The 18449-nt window shown below is 46.7% G+C and overlaps 1 protein-coding gene and 1 long non-coding RNA gene across 2 annotated transcripts in view; one reads left to right on the forward strand and one right to left on the reverse strand.

The window, feature by feature from the left end:
* LOC310636369 overlaps positions 1 to 18449 on the reverse strand; it is a 431277-nt gene that overhangs the window by 307337 nt on the left and 105491 nt on the right. The gene's annotated exons all lie outside the window — the stretch shown is intronic.
* The window catches only part of TTLL3 (tubulin tyrosine ligase like 3), a gene marked incomplete at its 3' end in the record, with an annotated part of 35315 nt that overhangs the window by 6972 nt on the left and 9894 nt on the right, over positions 1 to 18449 (forward strand). Inside the window, exons 5-12 of the mRNA XM_083351078.1 lie at positions 2629 to 2681; positions 3491 to 3619; positions 3896 to 4010; positions 4639 to 4767; positions 8885 to 9077; positions 10437 to 10585; positions 11661 to 11904; positions 15820 to 16255. Of these exons, the coding sequence (XP_083207204.1) occupies positions 2629 to 2681; positions 3491 to 3619; positions 3896 to 4010; positions 4639 to 4767; positions 8885 to 9077; positions 10437 to 10585; positions 11661 to 11904; positions 15820 to 16255 (1448 nt within the window). The remainder of the gene's footprint in view (positions 1 to 2628; positions 2682 to 3490; positions 3620 to 3895; positions 4011 to 4638; positions 4768 to 8884; positions 9078 to 10436; positions 10586 to 11660; positions 11905 to 15819; positions 16256 to 18449) is intronic.

Raw genomic sequence — 18449 nt, forward strand, 5'->3', positions numbered from 1 at the left:
GCCACCATATTGTAAAAAAGATGTTGAGACTCTGGAAAGAGTGCAGAAAAGAGCAATAGAAACGATTAGGGGGCTGGAGGCTAAAACATATAAGGAACGGTTGCTGGAATTATTATATCTAGTTTAATGAAGAGAAGGACGAGGGGTGACAGGATAGCCGTCTTCCAATATCTCAGGGGCTGCCACAAAGAAGAGGGACTCAAGCTATTCTCCAAAGCACCTGAAAGCAGGACAAGAAGCAACGGATGGAAACTAACCAAAGAGAGAAGCAACCTAGAACTAAGGAGAAACTTCCTGACAGTTAGAACAATTAACCAGTGGAACAACCTGCCTCCAGAAGCGGTGAATGCTCCAACACTGGAAGTTTTAAAAAAGAGACTGGACAGCCATTTGTCCGAAATGGTATAGGGCTTCCTGCCTGAGCAGGGGGTTGGACTAGAAGGCCTCTAAGGTCCATTCCATCTCTGTTATTCTTCAAATTCAGTCTTGCAAATACTTTGGTATTCATTTTGCATTAGTCCCAGTGACCGGTGATAACAGATAATGCAATTTGCCATCCAATGCATTTGAATGGCACCAGGTGAGGGAAACCTGTTTCTATCTTGTCAATATTTATTCTACCTGTGCAGTCCTTTAAATTCAGTTCCGCGGAACAAGGGCAAGGGCATAAAATGCCACTGTCTGTAATTCTTTAAAGCAGACAGCAAATTTCCCTAGGACTGTGCAGTGAAAGCCGATAATTTTATTTATTGATTTATTTTATTTTAATTCCATTTATATCCCGCCCTTCTCCGAAGACTCAGGGCGGCTTACAAGCTTAGCAGTAGCCTTCATTCTATGTATATGCCTGCTTATTAGGGCTTTCACACACACCTCAAGTGGCATTATTACAAAGTCAGCTTAATTGCCCCCAACAATTTCAGGGAAAGTTGAAGCTGCTTTAAACATTTGGTAGGCAGGTGTTAAGTTCATGCTTCCGTATGCTCCAAAACAGCTTCTGGGAATGAATGTGAAACATGGTGCTACTCCAGGGCCTGTGGTTATAGTGGTACTGTCTGAAAGGAATTTCTGTGTGGACTGAATCTGTGCCATGGAGCAGCCCATCACTCAATATGTTTTCTATTGAAACTGCACGCTTACAGGTAGTCCTCAATTTACAACCATTTGTCTAGTGACCGTTCAAAGTTACAACAGCACTGAAAAAGTGACTTGTGACTGTTTTTCACACTTACGATGTGCATCCCCATGGTCACATGATCCCAATTCCGACCTTTGGCAACTGGTTCATATTTATGACGATTGCAGTGTCCTGGGGACATGTGGTCAATCTTTTGTGACTTTCTGACAAGCCAAGTCAATGGGGGAAGCCAGATTCATTTATTGACCATCTTACCAATTTGACCACTACAGCGATTCACTTAACAACGGCGGCGAGAAAGGTCGTAAAATGGCCCAAAACTCAGCTAGCAACTATCTCGCTTAGCAACATAAATGTTGGGTTGAATTGTTGGCTGTAAGTCGGGGACTATCTGTGTAAGCTTTGGTTCCAGACTCAGTGACCGCGGCTGGCTGGTAGGATGAGGTGCTACTGAGAGGCAGCGCTGTTGATGCTGAGCTGCCAGAGGGAAACGCTTGTAATTGTATAATGGTGCTTTCTGTTCCTCTTTGCATCGCCCTGTACTCTCCAAGGCAGACATGTCAAACACAAGGCCCGGGGGCCAGATCCAGCCCGCGAAGTGGTTTCATGCGGCCCACGAAGCCATCCTGGAAACAGTGAGGGAACGGCCCCCACTGCCTTGGCCCTGGCCCAGAGACCCTCCTTCTGCCAGAGACCCTCAGATCTGTCCCACTCCTGCCCAGGCCCCCATAGGCACCCTTGATGCGAAAGATGTAGAGCTGGCCACACCCACCCAGTAGGCCATAGGCACGATTCAGAACCGGACATCACAAGAGGTGGACTGCTGCAAGTGTGCAGCTCCACCCGTACAAGCGGCTCCCCAAAGGCTCCTCTTCTGTCTTGTGTGAGTGAAGCTGCGCGCGCACTCACATGTGTACCTGTCCACTGCTCTCGTGGCCCGGTTCCCTTCTTCCCACCCCCCAGCCGGGCTGCCAAGCCGCCTGCTCCCGATGCTCCAAAAGCGGAACAGTGTGTGAGAGAAGATGCTGCGCATCCTGCTCAGTTTCACTGACATACCGAGACTGTGTGCGCAGGAGACCCAATCCGCTTTGGCGCCTTGAGCAGCCTCAGTGAGTCTGAAAGAGCTTGAGACACCCACCTACAAGGCTTCTCTGTGCCACAAACTTTTGCAAATGGGTGAAACGCTTCGGGGGAGCAATCTCACGCTGCCTCAGGCCTTCCGTCCCTTTGCAAAAGCCTGAAGGAGGGTGAAAGTGCGCCCCAAAAGCTTATTTTCTCTCTTGTGCAAATGGAGCCGTGTGCGCGTCAGCTCACCATTAATGCCGCCCCGTTACCCTCTCCCCCCACCCCCACAGCCATAAGTCACTCTTTACATGCTGTTGTAACTTTGAACAGTCACTAAATGAATGGTGGGAAGTCAAGGGCTACGTCCATCGTAGGACAGCTCTTTTTTTTTCTAAATTTTTATTCACTTTTTTTTCATACTACAGATGAGGAAGAGGAAGATGAGCAGGATGATACAGATGGTATCTATAACCTCATGGTTAGTTTGGGGTAGCAGAGTGATCTGCCCTTTAAACACTTCCTTTTGTTACTATGTATTTGTTCCATTTTCCTCCCCATAAAACAGGGGCAGTCTACTTGGTTCTCCCTTTCCCATCAAATTTATTTTGCACAGAAGCCTGGAGAGGTAAGTTGCTTTAGAGAGCATACAGACCCCAATGGTATTATAGTCCAATAGGACTCTCTTGATCCAAGTCACAACATCCTTTGATCGCATTCATGTAACCTGTTCTTAATTTGGTTAATCTGGTTGTTATATTAAATGGGTTAATTCTAGATTTACACAATATATTATATAATAAACCAATCCAACCAACCAGGTTCCCAAAACACGCTAAGCCAGCGGTACCCAACCTTTCCTGCTTGGTGGACCAGCGGGGTGGGGGTGGGGGAGAGGGAATGGTTCTGTGTGAATTGCAGGCACACACAAGTGCGAGCACCTGCCGCTTGTGCAAATGGAGCTGCACGCGCACGTGTCCTTGTCCACCGCTTGTGCGGCCCCATTCCAAACGGGCCTTGGACCCCTATGCTAAGCCACAAAAATCTAACTCAGATTGGAATTCAAACTTAGTATTAAATTGCTGGGTCTTTATCCATCTATGTATGTTTACAAATCCAGCTCCTGTCTCTACCTGACATTCGTTTATTGTGAATTCTTAACAATTATTTGCCAGTGAACCCTTTACTATTCCCTACTGATTTTTAAATTATTTTGACATGGTTTCTTATTATTAGACTTCTGTTCTTTGCCTTTACACCTTGCTGTTTTTTGCGCCCTTTCATTGGCAGTCAAGGCTGGTTCGTAACCAGATCCCCTACTTCATCTGGACCAATCGGCGAGATGTGATTGATTGTCGCTACATGCGCAAGGACCAGATGATGAATCACTATGCCAAGGCAGGGACCTTCACTACCAAGGTGAGCAGAGGACCATTTCATAAACATCCACACCACGCAGCTCTGCTGGCACAGTGGTTAGAATGCAGTATTGCAGTATAACTCTGCCCATTGCCAGGAGTTCGATCCTGACCGGCTCAAGGTTGACTCGGCCTTCCATCCTTCCGAGGTCAGTAAAATGAGGATCCAGATTGTTGGGGGCAATAGGCTGACTCTGTGAACCGCTGAGACAGTGCTGTCAGGCATTATAAAGTGGTATATAAGTCTTAAGCACTATTGCTATATCCTCTCTCTTAGGTAGGGCTGTGTCTTAACCTGCGTAACCTCCCATGGTTTGACCAGGCTGATGCAGATACATTTTTCCCACGGTGTTATCGTCTTGGAGCTAAAGATGAAAAACATGCTTTTATTGGTAAGAAGTATTCCCAACAAACGCGGTGGCTTAGTGGGTTAGGACGCTGAGTTTGTTGATCAGAAGGTCGGCAGTTTGGCGGGTCGAATCCCGAGTGCCGCGTAACAGAGTGAGCGCCTGTTACTTGTCCCAGCTTCTGCTAACCTAGCAGTTCGAAAGCATGTAAAAATGCAAGTAGAAAAATAGGGACCACTACGGTGGGAAGGTAACAGCGTTCTGTGCGCCTTTGGCATCTAGTCATGCCGGCCACATGACCACAGAGACGTCCTCGGACAAGCGCCGGCTCTTCGGCTTTGAAACAGAGATGAGCACCGGCCCCTAGAGTTGGAAATGACTAGCGTGCATGTGCGGGGGAACCTTTACCTTTACCTTATTCCCAACAACCGGTCAGCAGTAATCTGTTTCCCTCTGGCCAGATAATCACACTGGTCAGTAGATTATTTAGAAAAATAGACAGAGCTCCTTTTGAGACCCAGGGCAACAGGAAAAAAAGAGTTCTATCCTAGGTGTGGGAATTGCATGTTTGCAGGCTATGCCTTGTGCTCTTAAATTCTTGGGATGAAGCAAGTTTAGGAACTGAAATAACTGCTTTGCTAGGAATTACAGGCCTTTTTGCTTTTTATGATAGAGGACTTCCATCTCACTGCAGCCAGGAGCCTCCTCAAAATAGTGGTGAAACGATACTGGAAAAAGCCGACTTTCATCACAGCCTTGGATGAAAATCAGAATGAGTTCCTAAGCGGTCCAGGGTCTTCAGGTGGGTGCAGCCAATAGAAAATCTGGGGCAAATTAAAGAACTATAATCTCTCGCCAGAGTCTATAGAAAGCCTGAAAGGCTGGACTTCATGGACCAGGACAAGTGGCGAAAAGCCTTTTGGGTTTTAAATGCTTTTTGCCTTATTGCTTTTCATAACGCTTCAAGATGATTATATCCTGTAGGGAAATAGTCTTTATGTTCTGGCTATTTTAAGTGTTTGAGTTCTACTTTGTGAATCAGAGCAGCACAACTGGAGTGCAAAAAGGCTTTGTTTCCTGTACCTGAATGATGTTATCTTCCCAGAACCATTTTAGGGATTTTATCCCACTTTCCTTATTGCAAATGCCAGTAAAAATGCATTTCAGCTACCTTGCTGCAATCTTGGCTTGCCCAGGTCTAATTAGACCGGAAATGTGGAAGTATTATTTTGCTACCAAGCTGAGAACTATTTTAAAAAGTATTTTGGTTGTGAAATTGGGGAGTTAGAACCACACTGGGTATTTACGTAATCTGAGACAAATTTACTTCAAATTCAGAAGATACAGCCCTGGTGGATGCCATCTCTTAAGGTCCAAAGAGGTACGTCTTTTCATTTTGTAAATGAAGAGTTGCTACTATTTGAACTACTATAATATCTAAAATAATCCACTTCTGAGTTTTAGAAGAGTTTGCTGATTACCGCGAATATCTGTTACGGGTACATCCAATTTTCAAAGTCCAGTTTAACACGTTTTGAGCATTCAAAGGGCTTAATGCTTAGATTAGAAAAAAAATCAACTCAGAAACTTAGCTAACTTATTCCAGGTGGTTTGATTTTGTTTTGATGCACACAAGTAGCCCTTATTTGTGGAGAATTCTGTACTAATTGCTAATAAACCTTTCCACCAAGATGCTCAAGTTGTGTTACTCTCTTTTCTCACTGTTGTACTGCTTTGAATAATAATAATAAAGCAAGAACTGGTCTGAAATTCAGGTGTTTTTTTAAAAAAAATTCAACTCTTAAAATCTTTTGCTTCCTTCCTTGCAGTGGTATTCTTGTTGCTTTTGTTAGGATGATGACACTACAAGCTCTGGTCCTTGAGAGTTGTGTGATATTGCAATGCATGTAGAAAAGAAGCAAAGTTATGTCATAATACTGCTTGCATCACTCTAACCCCTTATCCTTGACCCACAAAAATTGCTGCTTCCTTTCCTTTAAACATTACTCCTCCATCTGTTTCCCATAACTGAGGGCCAGGAATCTTGTGGAGTAGAGTAGAGTAGAGTAGAGTAGAGTAGAGTAGAGTAGAGTAGAGTAGAGTAGAGTAGAGTAGAGTAGAGTAGAATAGAATGCTGGAAGGGACCTTGGAGGTCTTCTAGTCCAGCCCCCTGCTCAAGCACGAGAACCTATATCATCTCAGACAGGTGATTGTCTAGTCTCTTCTTAAAAATCTCCAGTGATGGGGTGCCCACGATTTCTGAGGTAAGCTGTTCCTCTGGTTGATTGTCCTCACTGTCAGGAAGTTTCTCCTTAATTCCAGGTTGCTTCTCTCTTTGAGCAGTTTCCAACCATTGTTTCTCGTCCTCCCCTCTGGTGCTCTGCTGAACAACCTGCCCCACTCTGCCTTGTGGCAGCCCCTCAGATACTGGAACACTGCTATCATGTCTCCCCTATTTCTTCTTTTCTTTAGACTACTAGACAAACCCAGGTCCAGCAGCCGTTCTTTGTATGCTTCAGTCTCCAGGCTTCCAGAAATCAGTCACTCAAAGCTAGGGCTACAAAATGCTTCAGATTTGAAAGGAAGAAGGTTTTCCTTATAACACCCATTGGCTGTAGGCATCTTTGCTTGGAATCTTACTTGGGAAAAGATGTAGTGGCTTTAAGGCAGATATTACAAGTGCCCCTGCACGCTCCAGAGTATCTCCTTGTCTTTGCATTTAAGATCCTGCACAAACCTAATCAAAACACTGCATTTGTGTACAGGTAGTCCTTGAGTTACAACTGTTCATTTAGTGACCATTTAAAGTTACAACGGCATTGAAAAAAGTGACTTATGACCATTTTTCACACGTACGACCATTGCAGCATCCCCATGGTCACATGATCAAAATTCAGACACTTGGCAACTGGTTCGTACTTATGATGGTTGCAGTGTCTCAGGGTCATGTGATCAACTTTTGATCAACCTTCTGACGAGAAATCAATGGGGAAGCCAGATTCACTTAACCCCTGCATTACTATTTTAAAATTGCAGTGTATTCACTTAACAAAGCTGGCAAGGAAGGTCATAAAATGGGGCAAAACTCACTTAACAAATGTCCCGCTTAGCCACAGAAATTTTGGGCTCCGTTGTGGTCATAAGTCGAGGACTAGGTGTACTAACTCAGCATGGGAGAAACATTTCAGCTTGTCTCTGATGCATAATTGTGGATGTCATAAATAAGACACATGCTTTTCTTTTTTAAAAAATCTGTTTAATAGTTAACAATTCTGGCATGGAAACCTTCCCAATTGGTGCTGTCTAGGCCAGGGGTAGGCAACCTCGGCTCTTTTATGACTCGTGGACTTCAACTCAGGCATTCTGGGAGTTGAAGTCCACGAGTCATAAAAGAGCCGAGGTTGCCTACCCCTGGTCTAGGCAGATGGAGAATACAGATCCCCTTATTCCAACAGCCAGCATGCTTATTAGGGAATGCTGTAGGCTGATACATCGGGCTTGTAAAAGAGAGGTTAGTAGAGCATGAAAAAGATTAATCCAATATGCATCCAGTTTTTACAGGTTGTTAAACAAAGCTTGGGTTTTCCTTTGGTGGCATGTGTGCATATGCGTGTCTGCACTAACTCAGTGGCATCTGTAAGGTGGGGGTGAGGCAAGGTAGATGAATCTAGAGCAGAGGTCCCCAACCTTTTGGGTGCCAGGGACCAGTTCAGTGTAGAAAGGTTTATCCACGGACCGGAGAGCGTGTGGTTTTGTGTGCTGCCTGCATCCCATGGATGGGGCTTTGCTTGCTTGTGCAGACCGGTTGCTGGCATGCCGCTGCCCGGTACTAGTTTACGGACCGGGGGTTGGGGACCCCCGCTCTCAATAAATGTTCCAACAAATGGCCTTCTAACAACCAGTAAGGCTTCACCCCATGCTACCCTGAAGTCAGCCACCCTCAGTGCCCCAAACAACAGCCCCTGTTTTACAAAGAAAGCCCACAGAGTAGGAGCATGCTCAGGGCAAGGTCTAGGGTCCCAAGACCAGCCCACCCGGCTAAGCACATCCACAAGGCAAATTGCAGTCCACAAGGTTCAGTTGAGGGGCAAGACACAGCAGTCCTCAGGACAAAGGCAAGGTAGAAGGCAAAAGGCGGTTCCAAAGGTAAAGCAAAGGGCAAACAGCAGTCCACAAGACAAGGGCACAAGGCAAAAGGCGCTGGGCAAAGCAACAGGCGAAAAGCAGCCTTCAAGGCAAGACAAGACAAGAGGCAAAAGATAGGAGTCAAAGTCGGGGGAGTGTAAGCCAAAACAAACCATTGTTCCTGGCAAAGACTAACTCCCAATGGCTTCTCCTTAAGTTATTCCCCTCCAGGTGTTCCATGTGAGGAGGGGGTGGGGCGACCTCCTCCTGAGTAGCCTCGGAGCCCTTCTTCGGGCTTGCCTAAGCTCTGCTCTCCGTGCCCTTGGATCAAGCGGAGGAGGCAGCTGTTCCCCATCAGAGGGGATCGGCTGCCTATCAGCACCACTGTCTGTCAGCAGCTGATTTTGCGCCCCTCCTCCCCAATGTCTGTGAAGATAGGCAGCTCTCCGTTGGGTCGACCACCTTCCCCAATGCCTGAGGGGCCTGGGACAGCATCGTCCTCAGCCCCTGGCCTCTCCAAACATGCCGAGGGAGATGCGTCACCCCTGTCGGAGGGTCCCGGTTCCAACTCCTCCTCCTCCTCCTCCTCTGATGGGGCCATGACAGATTCCTTTTGCAGATGAACAAAAGGACACCTAGGCACTCATCAGGAGCCAAGCGTGACTTGGAATATTTAGAGACAAAACAAAACATCTTGGCTTTCCACCAGTTTTGCCTTTTGGGACACCAGTGCTCAGGGCTGTCCCTTGTCACGTACCCAGTATATAGCTGGGTCACTAATCTTTCACTTCTAGAAGCCAAGCATCGCATCCGCCACAAGAAAGGGGCCAATTTTTCAGCCCAGCTGATTGAGACAGCGATACACGCTTGTGAGGAGCACCTGAGCAGCCTGAAACATCAGGACATCGACAGAGACTCTGGATCTGCCTTGCAGCTGTCAAAAGGACACTGGCAGGACTTCCTGCACAGCTACTATCAGATAGCCCAGTAAGCACAAAAGTTTCAATTTTGGGATGAAGGCCGGTGGGGGGGGAGGGGAAACCACCAGTTTCTGCAATCAATAGATCTCATTTCTGCAACTGTGCAAGTATGCCTCGACTTACAACCATTTGCTTAGTAACTGTTCAAAGTTAAAGCAGCCCTGAAGAAAGTGATTTAATGATTGATTTTCACCCTTATGACCATTGCAGCCTCCTGAAATCAAAATCTGGGTGCTTGGCAACTGGCATGTATTTCTGACGGTTGCAGTGAGTCCCGGGGTCATGTGATCACCATTTGTGACCTTCTCGGTTGGCTCCCGACAAGCAAAGTCAAATGGGGGAAGCCAGATTCCCTTTAAAAAACTGCCTCGTCATTCCCTTAACAACCGCTGTGGGTTCATTTAACAACTGTGGCGGAAAGGTCATAAAATGAGGCACAGGTCTCCTAATAAGCACCTCACTTAGCCATGGAAATGTTAGGCTCAGTTGTGGTCGTAAGTCGAGGACTTCCTCCAAATAAAAATAAACAAATACTTGCTAATGCTTCCATGCTGAAAAGGACAGCGGTGGGCAGCCTTCTGACAACCAAGGCCTACAGTAGGGAAACAGTGGCCTGATGAGGCCACGGGACTGATTTTCCAGTGATTTTCCTGTTGAGGGAGATGCAGGAGAACTTTCAGTGTATTAACACGAGCAGTTTATGATACACTTTCTTATTTTGTTCTGTCTCCAAATGTTAGGAAATTATTTATTTATTATTAAATTTATATGTCGCCTCCCTCAGGGCTCTCCAACTGATGGTCCGCAGTCTGGTACCAGGCCGTGGCCTCTTGGCTGCCGGGCCATGAGAATAGCTGTGAGTCCCCCCCCACTTGCGGCAGCACCACCCTGCAGGCGCTAATGGCCCCATTTGCCCATCCATGTGGGCTCCAGTGGCCCATTTGCAGATGCATGTGGGCTCCAGCGGCCTGTTTGCATGGGTACCAGCGGCCCATTTACACATGTGCGCGGGTACCAGTGTGACGCTGCGGGTGTGCACGGCCTGCTTGAGCATGCATGCAGTAACACTGCCACTGTGCATGGGCCGCATGTGCACATTTCTGTGCTCTTCCCTTTCGTTCCGGGCCACCAAGCCGGAAAGGTTGGGGAGCTCTGGCCTATCTGACTAACAAGCGACTCTGTGTGGCTTACACATTATGCTGTTGTTTCTTGATGGCTTGCCCTCAAATGTAGTGCAGTAACACAATTTCTAGGGGCTCAGTAGCCGTTTGCAATCCATAGGCCATAGGTTCTCTCTCCCTGGCACAGGTTACGACCATGGAAGGGCATTGGGTCATGCTATTGGGTCAAGTATTTGTCATTACAGCGAAGGGGCCCAGATGACGCAGACAGAGAGCCTAATTGAGCGCTGTGATGATATCTTGCAACGACTGCAAAAAGTCGTCCCACAGTTGGACATGGAAGGGGACAGGAACATCTGGATTGTCAAGCCAGGAGCTAAGTCTCGTGGCAGAGGTAAGTCTACTGGGCACGGATGAAATAGCCCAAATACCTTGAGAGAGGGATTTGGCAAAGCAGTTGGGGGATGTTTCAGTCTGTGTAGATTTTTTTTTTGGCTGGATTTATGCATTGTACCAAACCATTCTTTAACCATGGCTTGTTAGGTAAGAAACCATTGTACTAGATGAATTTGCCTGAGACTCTAAGACCAAGAAAACTATATTATGGCTCAGTGTGATGTCTGAACTCGGATTCTGTATTTCCACATAATTGGTAAAGAACATTGAAAGCTACGTGGGAACAGTTCAGTGTAATTTAATGTCAACAGACATCAGTCAACCCTAATTTTGGCTTTGTCAACTTCATGGCTATCTGGTTTCCCAAAACTCTTGATTCAGATTATTTGTAAATAATATGCTGCACGGGTAACTAACTGTGGATTTGGATTTTAAGCATTATTGTGGATGATTACAGCCAATAAGATGAATGGGGCATTCAGTAAAAGGCATGTGCAAAGTATTTGAACAAAATTTATAAAGGCACTTCCCTTTTATCAGGCTTTTAATTGATTTTAGTATTAATTTTGATTTTATGCTTAATTTTTATACCCTCTGCTTTTACCTTTTAAACATTTTGTTAGCTGGCTTAAGTACTCATCAGAGAACCAGTTTGGTGTAGTGGTTAAAGTGCTGGCCCTAGAAACTGGGAGATTGTGAGTTCTAGTCCCACCTTAGGTGTGAAAGCTAGTTGGTTGACGTTGGGCCAACCACCAGGAGATTGTGAGTTCTAGTCCCACCTTAGGTGTGAAAGCTAGTTGGTTGACGTTGGGCCAACCACCAGGAGATTGTGAGTTCTAGTCCCACCTTAGGTATGAAAGCTAGTTGGTTGACGTTGGGCCAACCACCAGGAGATTGTGAGTGCTAGTCCCACCATAGGCATGAAACCCAGCTGGGTGATTTTGCATCAGTCACTCTTTCTCAGCCCAACTTACCTTATAGAGTTGTTGTTGTGGACAAAATAACAAACATGTAAATAAATATAGAAAGGAAGAGTATAATAGATCAAATAAATAAATCAAATTTTCTGACAGGCATCATGTGCATGGACCGCTTAGAGGAGATTGTGAAACTAGTGGACTGTGACCCCATGATTGTCAAGGATGGCAAATGGGTGGTGCAGAAATACATCGAGACTCCCCTGCTCATCTTTGGCACCAAGTTTGACTTGCGGCAGTGGTTTTTGGTAACTGATTGGAATCCGCTCACCATATGGTTTTATCGCCATAGCTACATCCGTTTCTCTACACAGCCCTTTTCCTTACACAATCTGGATACGTGAGTTTATCTTCTTGTTGACTCTATTGTTTATATTATTCCATGTGTGGATGCACACAAGAGCAAGAATGAGCCATGAGGCTTTGTGGCAGTTTCATTAAGAACATTGGTTTAATCCAGGGGTCTTCAAACCTGGCAACTTTAAGACTTGTGGACTCCAACTCCCAGAATTCCTCAGCCCTGGCTGAGGAATTCTGGGAGTTGAAGTCCACAAGTCTTAAAGTTGCCAGGTTTGAAGACCCCTGGATTAATCTATTCACTGTCTTAAGGGGGATTGTTTGATGTCCCGTTAAAATATTCAGGGTTATTCATGTTATTCCAGAGTAAATATTATGTTTGAGGGAGTCTATATGAAAACTTTGGAGCTCTGCTTCTAGCATGGGCAGCTTCATATAGTCATATGCTTCCAGCGACTTAACTGAAAATCCTATTGTCATTAAACTGGGTCCTTCGTATAGAAAAATTTACTGAACAGCAACTATGAAATAGTATGTTATTAGATTTCTCTCTTACAGTAGGGGTCCCCAACCTCCGGTCCATGGACCGGCACTGGTCCGCAGCATGCCAACAAGTGGGCCACACAAAGAAGCAAAGCTCCATCCTTGGGATGCAGGCAATATTCAAAACCACTCCCCCTCTGGTCCCTGGCACCGGTCCCTGGCGCCCAAAAGGTTGGGGACCTCTGCCTTACAGGAAAGGCAAGGAAAAGAAGCATATGGGGTGACTAGAAATGGGGAAAAAAGTAGGGTGGGGGACACAAAAATACTAGAATGTGAAAATGAGTATCAATTCAATATAGACATGAAAACTCACTTGAGAAGTAGGTGTACTTGAAGGGATTTTTAAAAAGAGCTGTAAATAATATCTAATAGTATTTCACAGCAGAATGAGCAAGTAAATATTGGTTGAAAGGAGCGTTATTTTGTGAGAATCAAAAGAAGAGGGGTGGGGGCGAAAGAACCAAGAAAAAAAGTCTACATATTAAAGCAGAGAACTGTGGCAGACAAGTTGTCTCTGCCTTTTATAGTGCTAAAACTTTGAAGGATTCCTCGCTTAACTCTTAGAAGACTATTCTCATTTATCATGGCAGACTTACAGAAATAAGTAGATCATTGATGTGGCTCGACAGGACATTTCTTCCAGTATCTGTTTGCCTTGCTTTTCCAAATTGAAGTTGTATCACGTCTAGTATAATTTTCTTATATTAGTACAATTTGTTGCTTTTCTTACAAAGAGTGCCATTCAACTCTACTACAAAGAGAGAGCCAGTTTGTCTAATGCACAGGTCTGCAACCCGTGGCTCCGGAGCCGCATGTGGCTCTTTCAACCATCTCCTGCGGCTCCCAGTCCTCTGCAATGTGCAGTCCAAAAAAAAAGTGGGACTAAAAAAGTTCAACCAATCAATTCAAACTTCTCATGGAAAAAAAACACCTTGCGAAACCTTGAATTGATTGGTTGAAGTTCTTTGGTTTGTGGGACTTCCCACAAGCTGTTTGTGGGACTGCCCACAAACCTCTTTTCTTCCTCGGACTGCACATGGCGGCAGCGGAGGAAGAGACAGGAGGATTGCTGGAAAGGTGAGTGGGTCAGTCAGATTGTGCGTGCCGGGGAGGGGGAGTGCACCTCCAGCATCTCTCAGCGAGTGCACTAGGCCACCCCAACAGCAGCAACCATCGCCGGAATGATTGCTCAGCCCTTGGGGCGTGCTGCTGCCATGGGGGTCGGCCCAGGAATTTGTTTCTGTGGGGGAGGCAGAGGCTGATGGAGATGCGGCAGACCTCCAGCGTCTCTCTTGCTGCTACCTCCACCGCTACTGTCGGCTTCCGCTACGGCCAAACCCGGGCAGCCTCTTCCACCCCCAGCAGTGGCATCCGGAGGTTTTCCGGTTCCATCAGAACCAAGCAGCAAGTGGAAAATTAGGAGTAGCAGCACTAACGGGAGCGGTTTCTATCGGCCCCTTCATTGCCAAGCGTCCCCATAGAAGTCAATGGGGCTGGCCTTTCGAGTGAATGAGAGTGAGAGAGAAGCTTTTCCAAACAAAACGTGAGTGAATGAGAGCAGAGGGGGCAGGGTAGGTGCATATCTTGCCTTGGCTCCACTCTTCAGTCAAACCCTGTTCTGCGCATGTGCGCATGTACGCGCATGCACACACATTTTTTGCGGCTCCCAGTTTTCCCTTTTGTGAGGGAACTGGTTCCGAGTGGCTCTTTCCCTGTTTCAGGTTGCTGACCCCTGGTCTAATGGTTAAGGATCCAGGCTAGAAACCAGGAGACTGTGAGTTCTAGACAGGCTGTAGGCATGAAAGCTGGCTGGTTGTCCTTGGTTCAGTCACTCTCTCAGCCCAACCAACCTCACAGGATTGTTGTTGTGGGGGGAAATAGGAGGAGGAGGAGGAGGAGGACGAGTGTGTGTTCACTGCCTAGAGCCGTGGTGGGCACACACGCCATCGCCCCAGTCCTAGGCCTTCAGCTGAGTTTTATAAAACCTTTTTGCTTTCGGCCTCCACCGCCGTGTGCAAAAAAAAGAGAGAGAGAGAGAGGTTCAATCAATCAATTTCAACTTCTCGCCGGAAAAAAAAAAGATCTCGCCAAGTTGGAATTGATTGATTGAACTTTTTAGTCCCACCCAGTCTGCCGTTACCGCCGCAGCCACGCTCAGCTAATGGGCCACACCCAGCCAATGGGCCACGCCCACCCGGCACCCGACGATACATAAGTGGGTCTTGGGTTGTAGTTTGGGCACTTGGTCTCTAAAAGGTTCGCCATGACTGGCCTAGAGTTTATTACAAGTAATAGAATAATTACAAGTAATAAAGGCAGGATAAAAACAACAGAAAGAAATCAAAAGAATGAAACAAACCTAATTAAAATCTAATGAGCTTAGGTAGACTTGGTCTAGTCCAGGGGTAGGCAACCTCGGCTCTTTTATGACTCGTGGACTTCAACTCCCAGAATTCCTGAGTCAGCTAAGCTATGCTATGCTGACTCAGGAATTCTGGGAGTTGAAGTCCACGAGTCATAAAAGAGCCGAGGTTGCCTTCCCCTGGTCTAGTCCCTCTCTTTCAGCCCAACCCACCCTCACAGGGTGGCTCTTGTGGGAAAAATATGAAGAGGAAGGAGTATTACACATGCTTGTTGCCTTGAATTGTTTATAAAAGTAATAAAATGTGGGGTATAATAAATTAAATATGCACTGATGACATTACCTAGTTTGGTAATGAAACGCCTGCAAGAAAATTGCCAAGCTCAGAAAGCACCAAGGATCCCTACATAAAATATAATAATTATGAACATCAGATCGCAATTATCATATGATAATTCGAGCTCTCGGGCCCAGACTGAGGAGAAATTTTTAATTGGGGTTCTTTTTAATTGAGTACAGGGTCAATTTAATATTTTTTAATTTGGTTCTTAACTTTTGTATGTTGGATTTTTAATTCCCTGTAAACCGCCCTGAGTCCTCAGGGAATAGGGCGGTATATAAATGTAACTAAATAAATAAATAAAATAAATAAGTACCAATAGGAAAGATTAGTAAAATGAGGCATTTTTGTGAGTTTTCTAAAAAAACAGAGGAAGTGAGGACTGATCCCAATTCCAAAGAAAGTATGTTCTAGAGCAGGGGTCTTCAAACTTGGCCCTTTTATGACTTGTGGACTTCAACTCCCAGAATTCCTCAGCCAGGCACGCTGGCTGAGGAATTCTGGGAGTTGAAGTCCACAAGTCATAAAAGGGCCAAGTTTGAAGACCCCTGTTCCAGAGTTTCAGATCCAGACAGGAGAAGGACCTTTCCTATGTGCCCAATAAGGAGTTTTTATGGACTGGGCTTAGTAGATATATATACTGTATCCTGTGTTAAAATCCTTGGCATAAGATCTGGCGCCAGTTATTGACCCCATCTTCTTCTTCACCCCAGTTCCATCCACCTGTGCAATAACTCCATCCAGAAACATTATGAGAATTCCCTAAACCGCCATTCTGAGCTTCCCCCAGACAACATGTGGTCCTCTGATCAGTTCCAGATCCACCTGCGGAAAATGGGGGCACCAGAGGCCTGGTCTAAGGTGATTGTGCCTGGCATGAAGGCGGCCATCATTCATGCCATACAGACCTCTCAGGACCTCGTAGAGTTCCGCAAAAACAGCTTTGAGCTTTATGGGGCAGACTTTCTCTTTGGAGAAAACTATCAGCCGTGGCTGATTGAGATCAATGCCAGCCCCACCATGGCAGCCTCTACATCTGTCACCACCCGGCTGTGTGCCAGTGTGCAGGAGGATACCTTGCGTGTGGTCATTGACCGCAAATACGATCGCAACTGCAACACGGGAAACTTTGAGCTCATCTATAAACAGGTGAGTGTCCCCATCTTTGTTAAACTCCTTGGAATGCTTACCTCATTATTTTTCCAGGTTGATTCTCTTTATTTCGGGTTTGCCTAATTGGGGTTCTGCCTTTGCAACTCAAGGTACAGGCAATCCTTGTCCTACAAACACAACTGAGCCCCAGCTTTTCGTTGCTAAGCAAGACAGTTGTTAAGTGAATTTTGCCCTGTTTTACAACCTTTCTTACCAAGGTTGTTAGGTGAATCGTGACAGTTGTTAAGTTAATAATATGGTCGTTAAGTGAATTTGGCTTATCCCTTGGCTTTTGGTTGCAAAAGCTGATCACATGACCCTGGGACACTGCAACCGTCATAAATGCATGCCAGTTGCCAAGCATCCAAATTCTGAACACGTGACCATAGGGATATTGCAACGGTCGTAAGGGTGGAAACTGTCCTAAATCGGGGGTTTTTTCAGCGCCACTGTAACTTCAGTTACTAAACGAATGGCTAAGTGGCTAAGTATGTAGTTCACTGTGTCTGAGGTGTCTTCTTCCATGTCCCACCAATCACTATCAAAGTAGTGGGATGGCGTCTTCCGATTGGTGGAAACTTCTGTCTCTCATCCTGGTCCTGAAATCAAGATGGCACGATGACGTATTTTCTCCTGTGGCACTGGGGGTGGCTTTGCTGTTCCCCCTGCACAGTTGTTCCTCCTCACTGCAATAGAAATCATAACAATAAAAAAACAACGAAGACGGGAAGTAGAGCACTAGTGCACCTTTATGGCATGGGTCCCAATTTTCTGAGGAGGCATCTTGCCCCAATGGGATGGGCCCACTCTGCTCGCTCCAGTGGGAAGAGGCTTTCTTTGGATCCCGTCTGCCAAAGAACTTTGGCTGGGAGGCTCTAGAAGTGCCTTTTCTGCTGTGGCCACCACCCGTTTCCCCTCGGAAGTGAGGTCAGCCCCCAGGCTCCTGGCCCTCCAAAAGAGCTTGAAAACCTGGCTTTTCCAGCTGACCTGGCGCCTCCATAGGGATGCTCAGTGAGGGGGTGGCTGACAGGATAAGAGAGAAGCCTCCACCCCATGCTGTCTGTCCCCTTTTAGTTCTTTAGTTCTTATTTAAGTCTTATTAATTCTCGGGAGGGGACATGAGGCTGGATCCATGCAGTAATAACTGCTTCCTTGAGGGCGGGTAGCTTCCCTGCCACCTTGAAGGAGGCGGTGGTGAGACCCCTCCTCAAGAAGCCTGTCCTGGATCCAGCTGTTTTGAACAACTATCGTCCTGTCTCCAACCTTCGCTTTGTAGTGAAGGTTGTTGAGAGCGTGGTGGCACGTCAGCTCCCTCTGTTCCTGCAGGAAACTGACTATTTGGACCCGTACCAATCGGGCTTCAGGCCTGGGTACAGCACAGAGACGGCATTGGTCGCACTGGTGAATGATCTCTGGCGGGCTCGGGACAGGGGTTGTTCCTCTGTCCTAGTCCTATTAGACCTCTCGGCGGCTTTCGATACCATCAAACATGGTATCTTGCTGCAGCGTCTCAGGGGGTTGGGAGTGGGGGGCACTGTTCTACAGTGGTTCTCCTCCTACCTCCTGGGCCGCTCGCAGTCAGTGTTGGCAGGAGGGCAGAGGTCGACCTCAAGGCCTCTCGTTTGTGGAGTTCCTCAGGGGTCGGTCCTCTCTCCCCTCTTGTTCAACATCTATATGAAGCCGCTGGGTGAGATCATTCGTGGTTTTGGGGTGGGGTATCATCAGTACGCTGATGATACCCAGCTTTTTCTCTCCACCCCGAACCAACCCAGTGATGCCCTTGACGTGATGTCCCGTTGCCTGGAGGAGGTCCGGGTCTGGATGGGGAGAAACAGGCTTCGACTTAATCCCGCCAAAACTGAGTGGCTGTGCATACCGGCATCTCGGATTAACCAGTCTACTCCATCGTTAATTATGGGGGGTGAGGTGTTACCCCACGTAGATAGGGCCCGCAACTTGGGTGTCCTCCTGGACTCACGGCTCAGTTTGGAAGATCATATAGGAGCCGTGGCCAGGGGGGCTTTTGCCCAGGTTCGCCTGGTGCGCCAGTTGTGGCCCTATCTGGACCGAGATGCCCTACGTACAGTCACTCATGCGCTTGTGACCTCCCGGATAGACTACTGCAATGCTCTCTACATGGGGCTGCCCTTGAGGACCACTCGGAGGCTTCAGCTGGTGCAGAATGCGGCCG

Source organism: Vipera ursinii (genome assembly GCF_947247035.1).
Source record: "Vipera ursinii genome assembly, chromosome: 2".
Taxonomy (NCBI): domain Eukaryota; kingdom Metazoa; phylum Chordata; class Lepidosauria; order Squamata; family Viperidae; genus Vipera; species Vipera ursinii.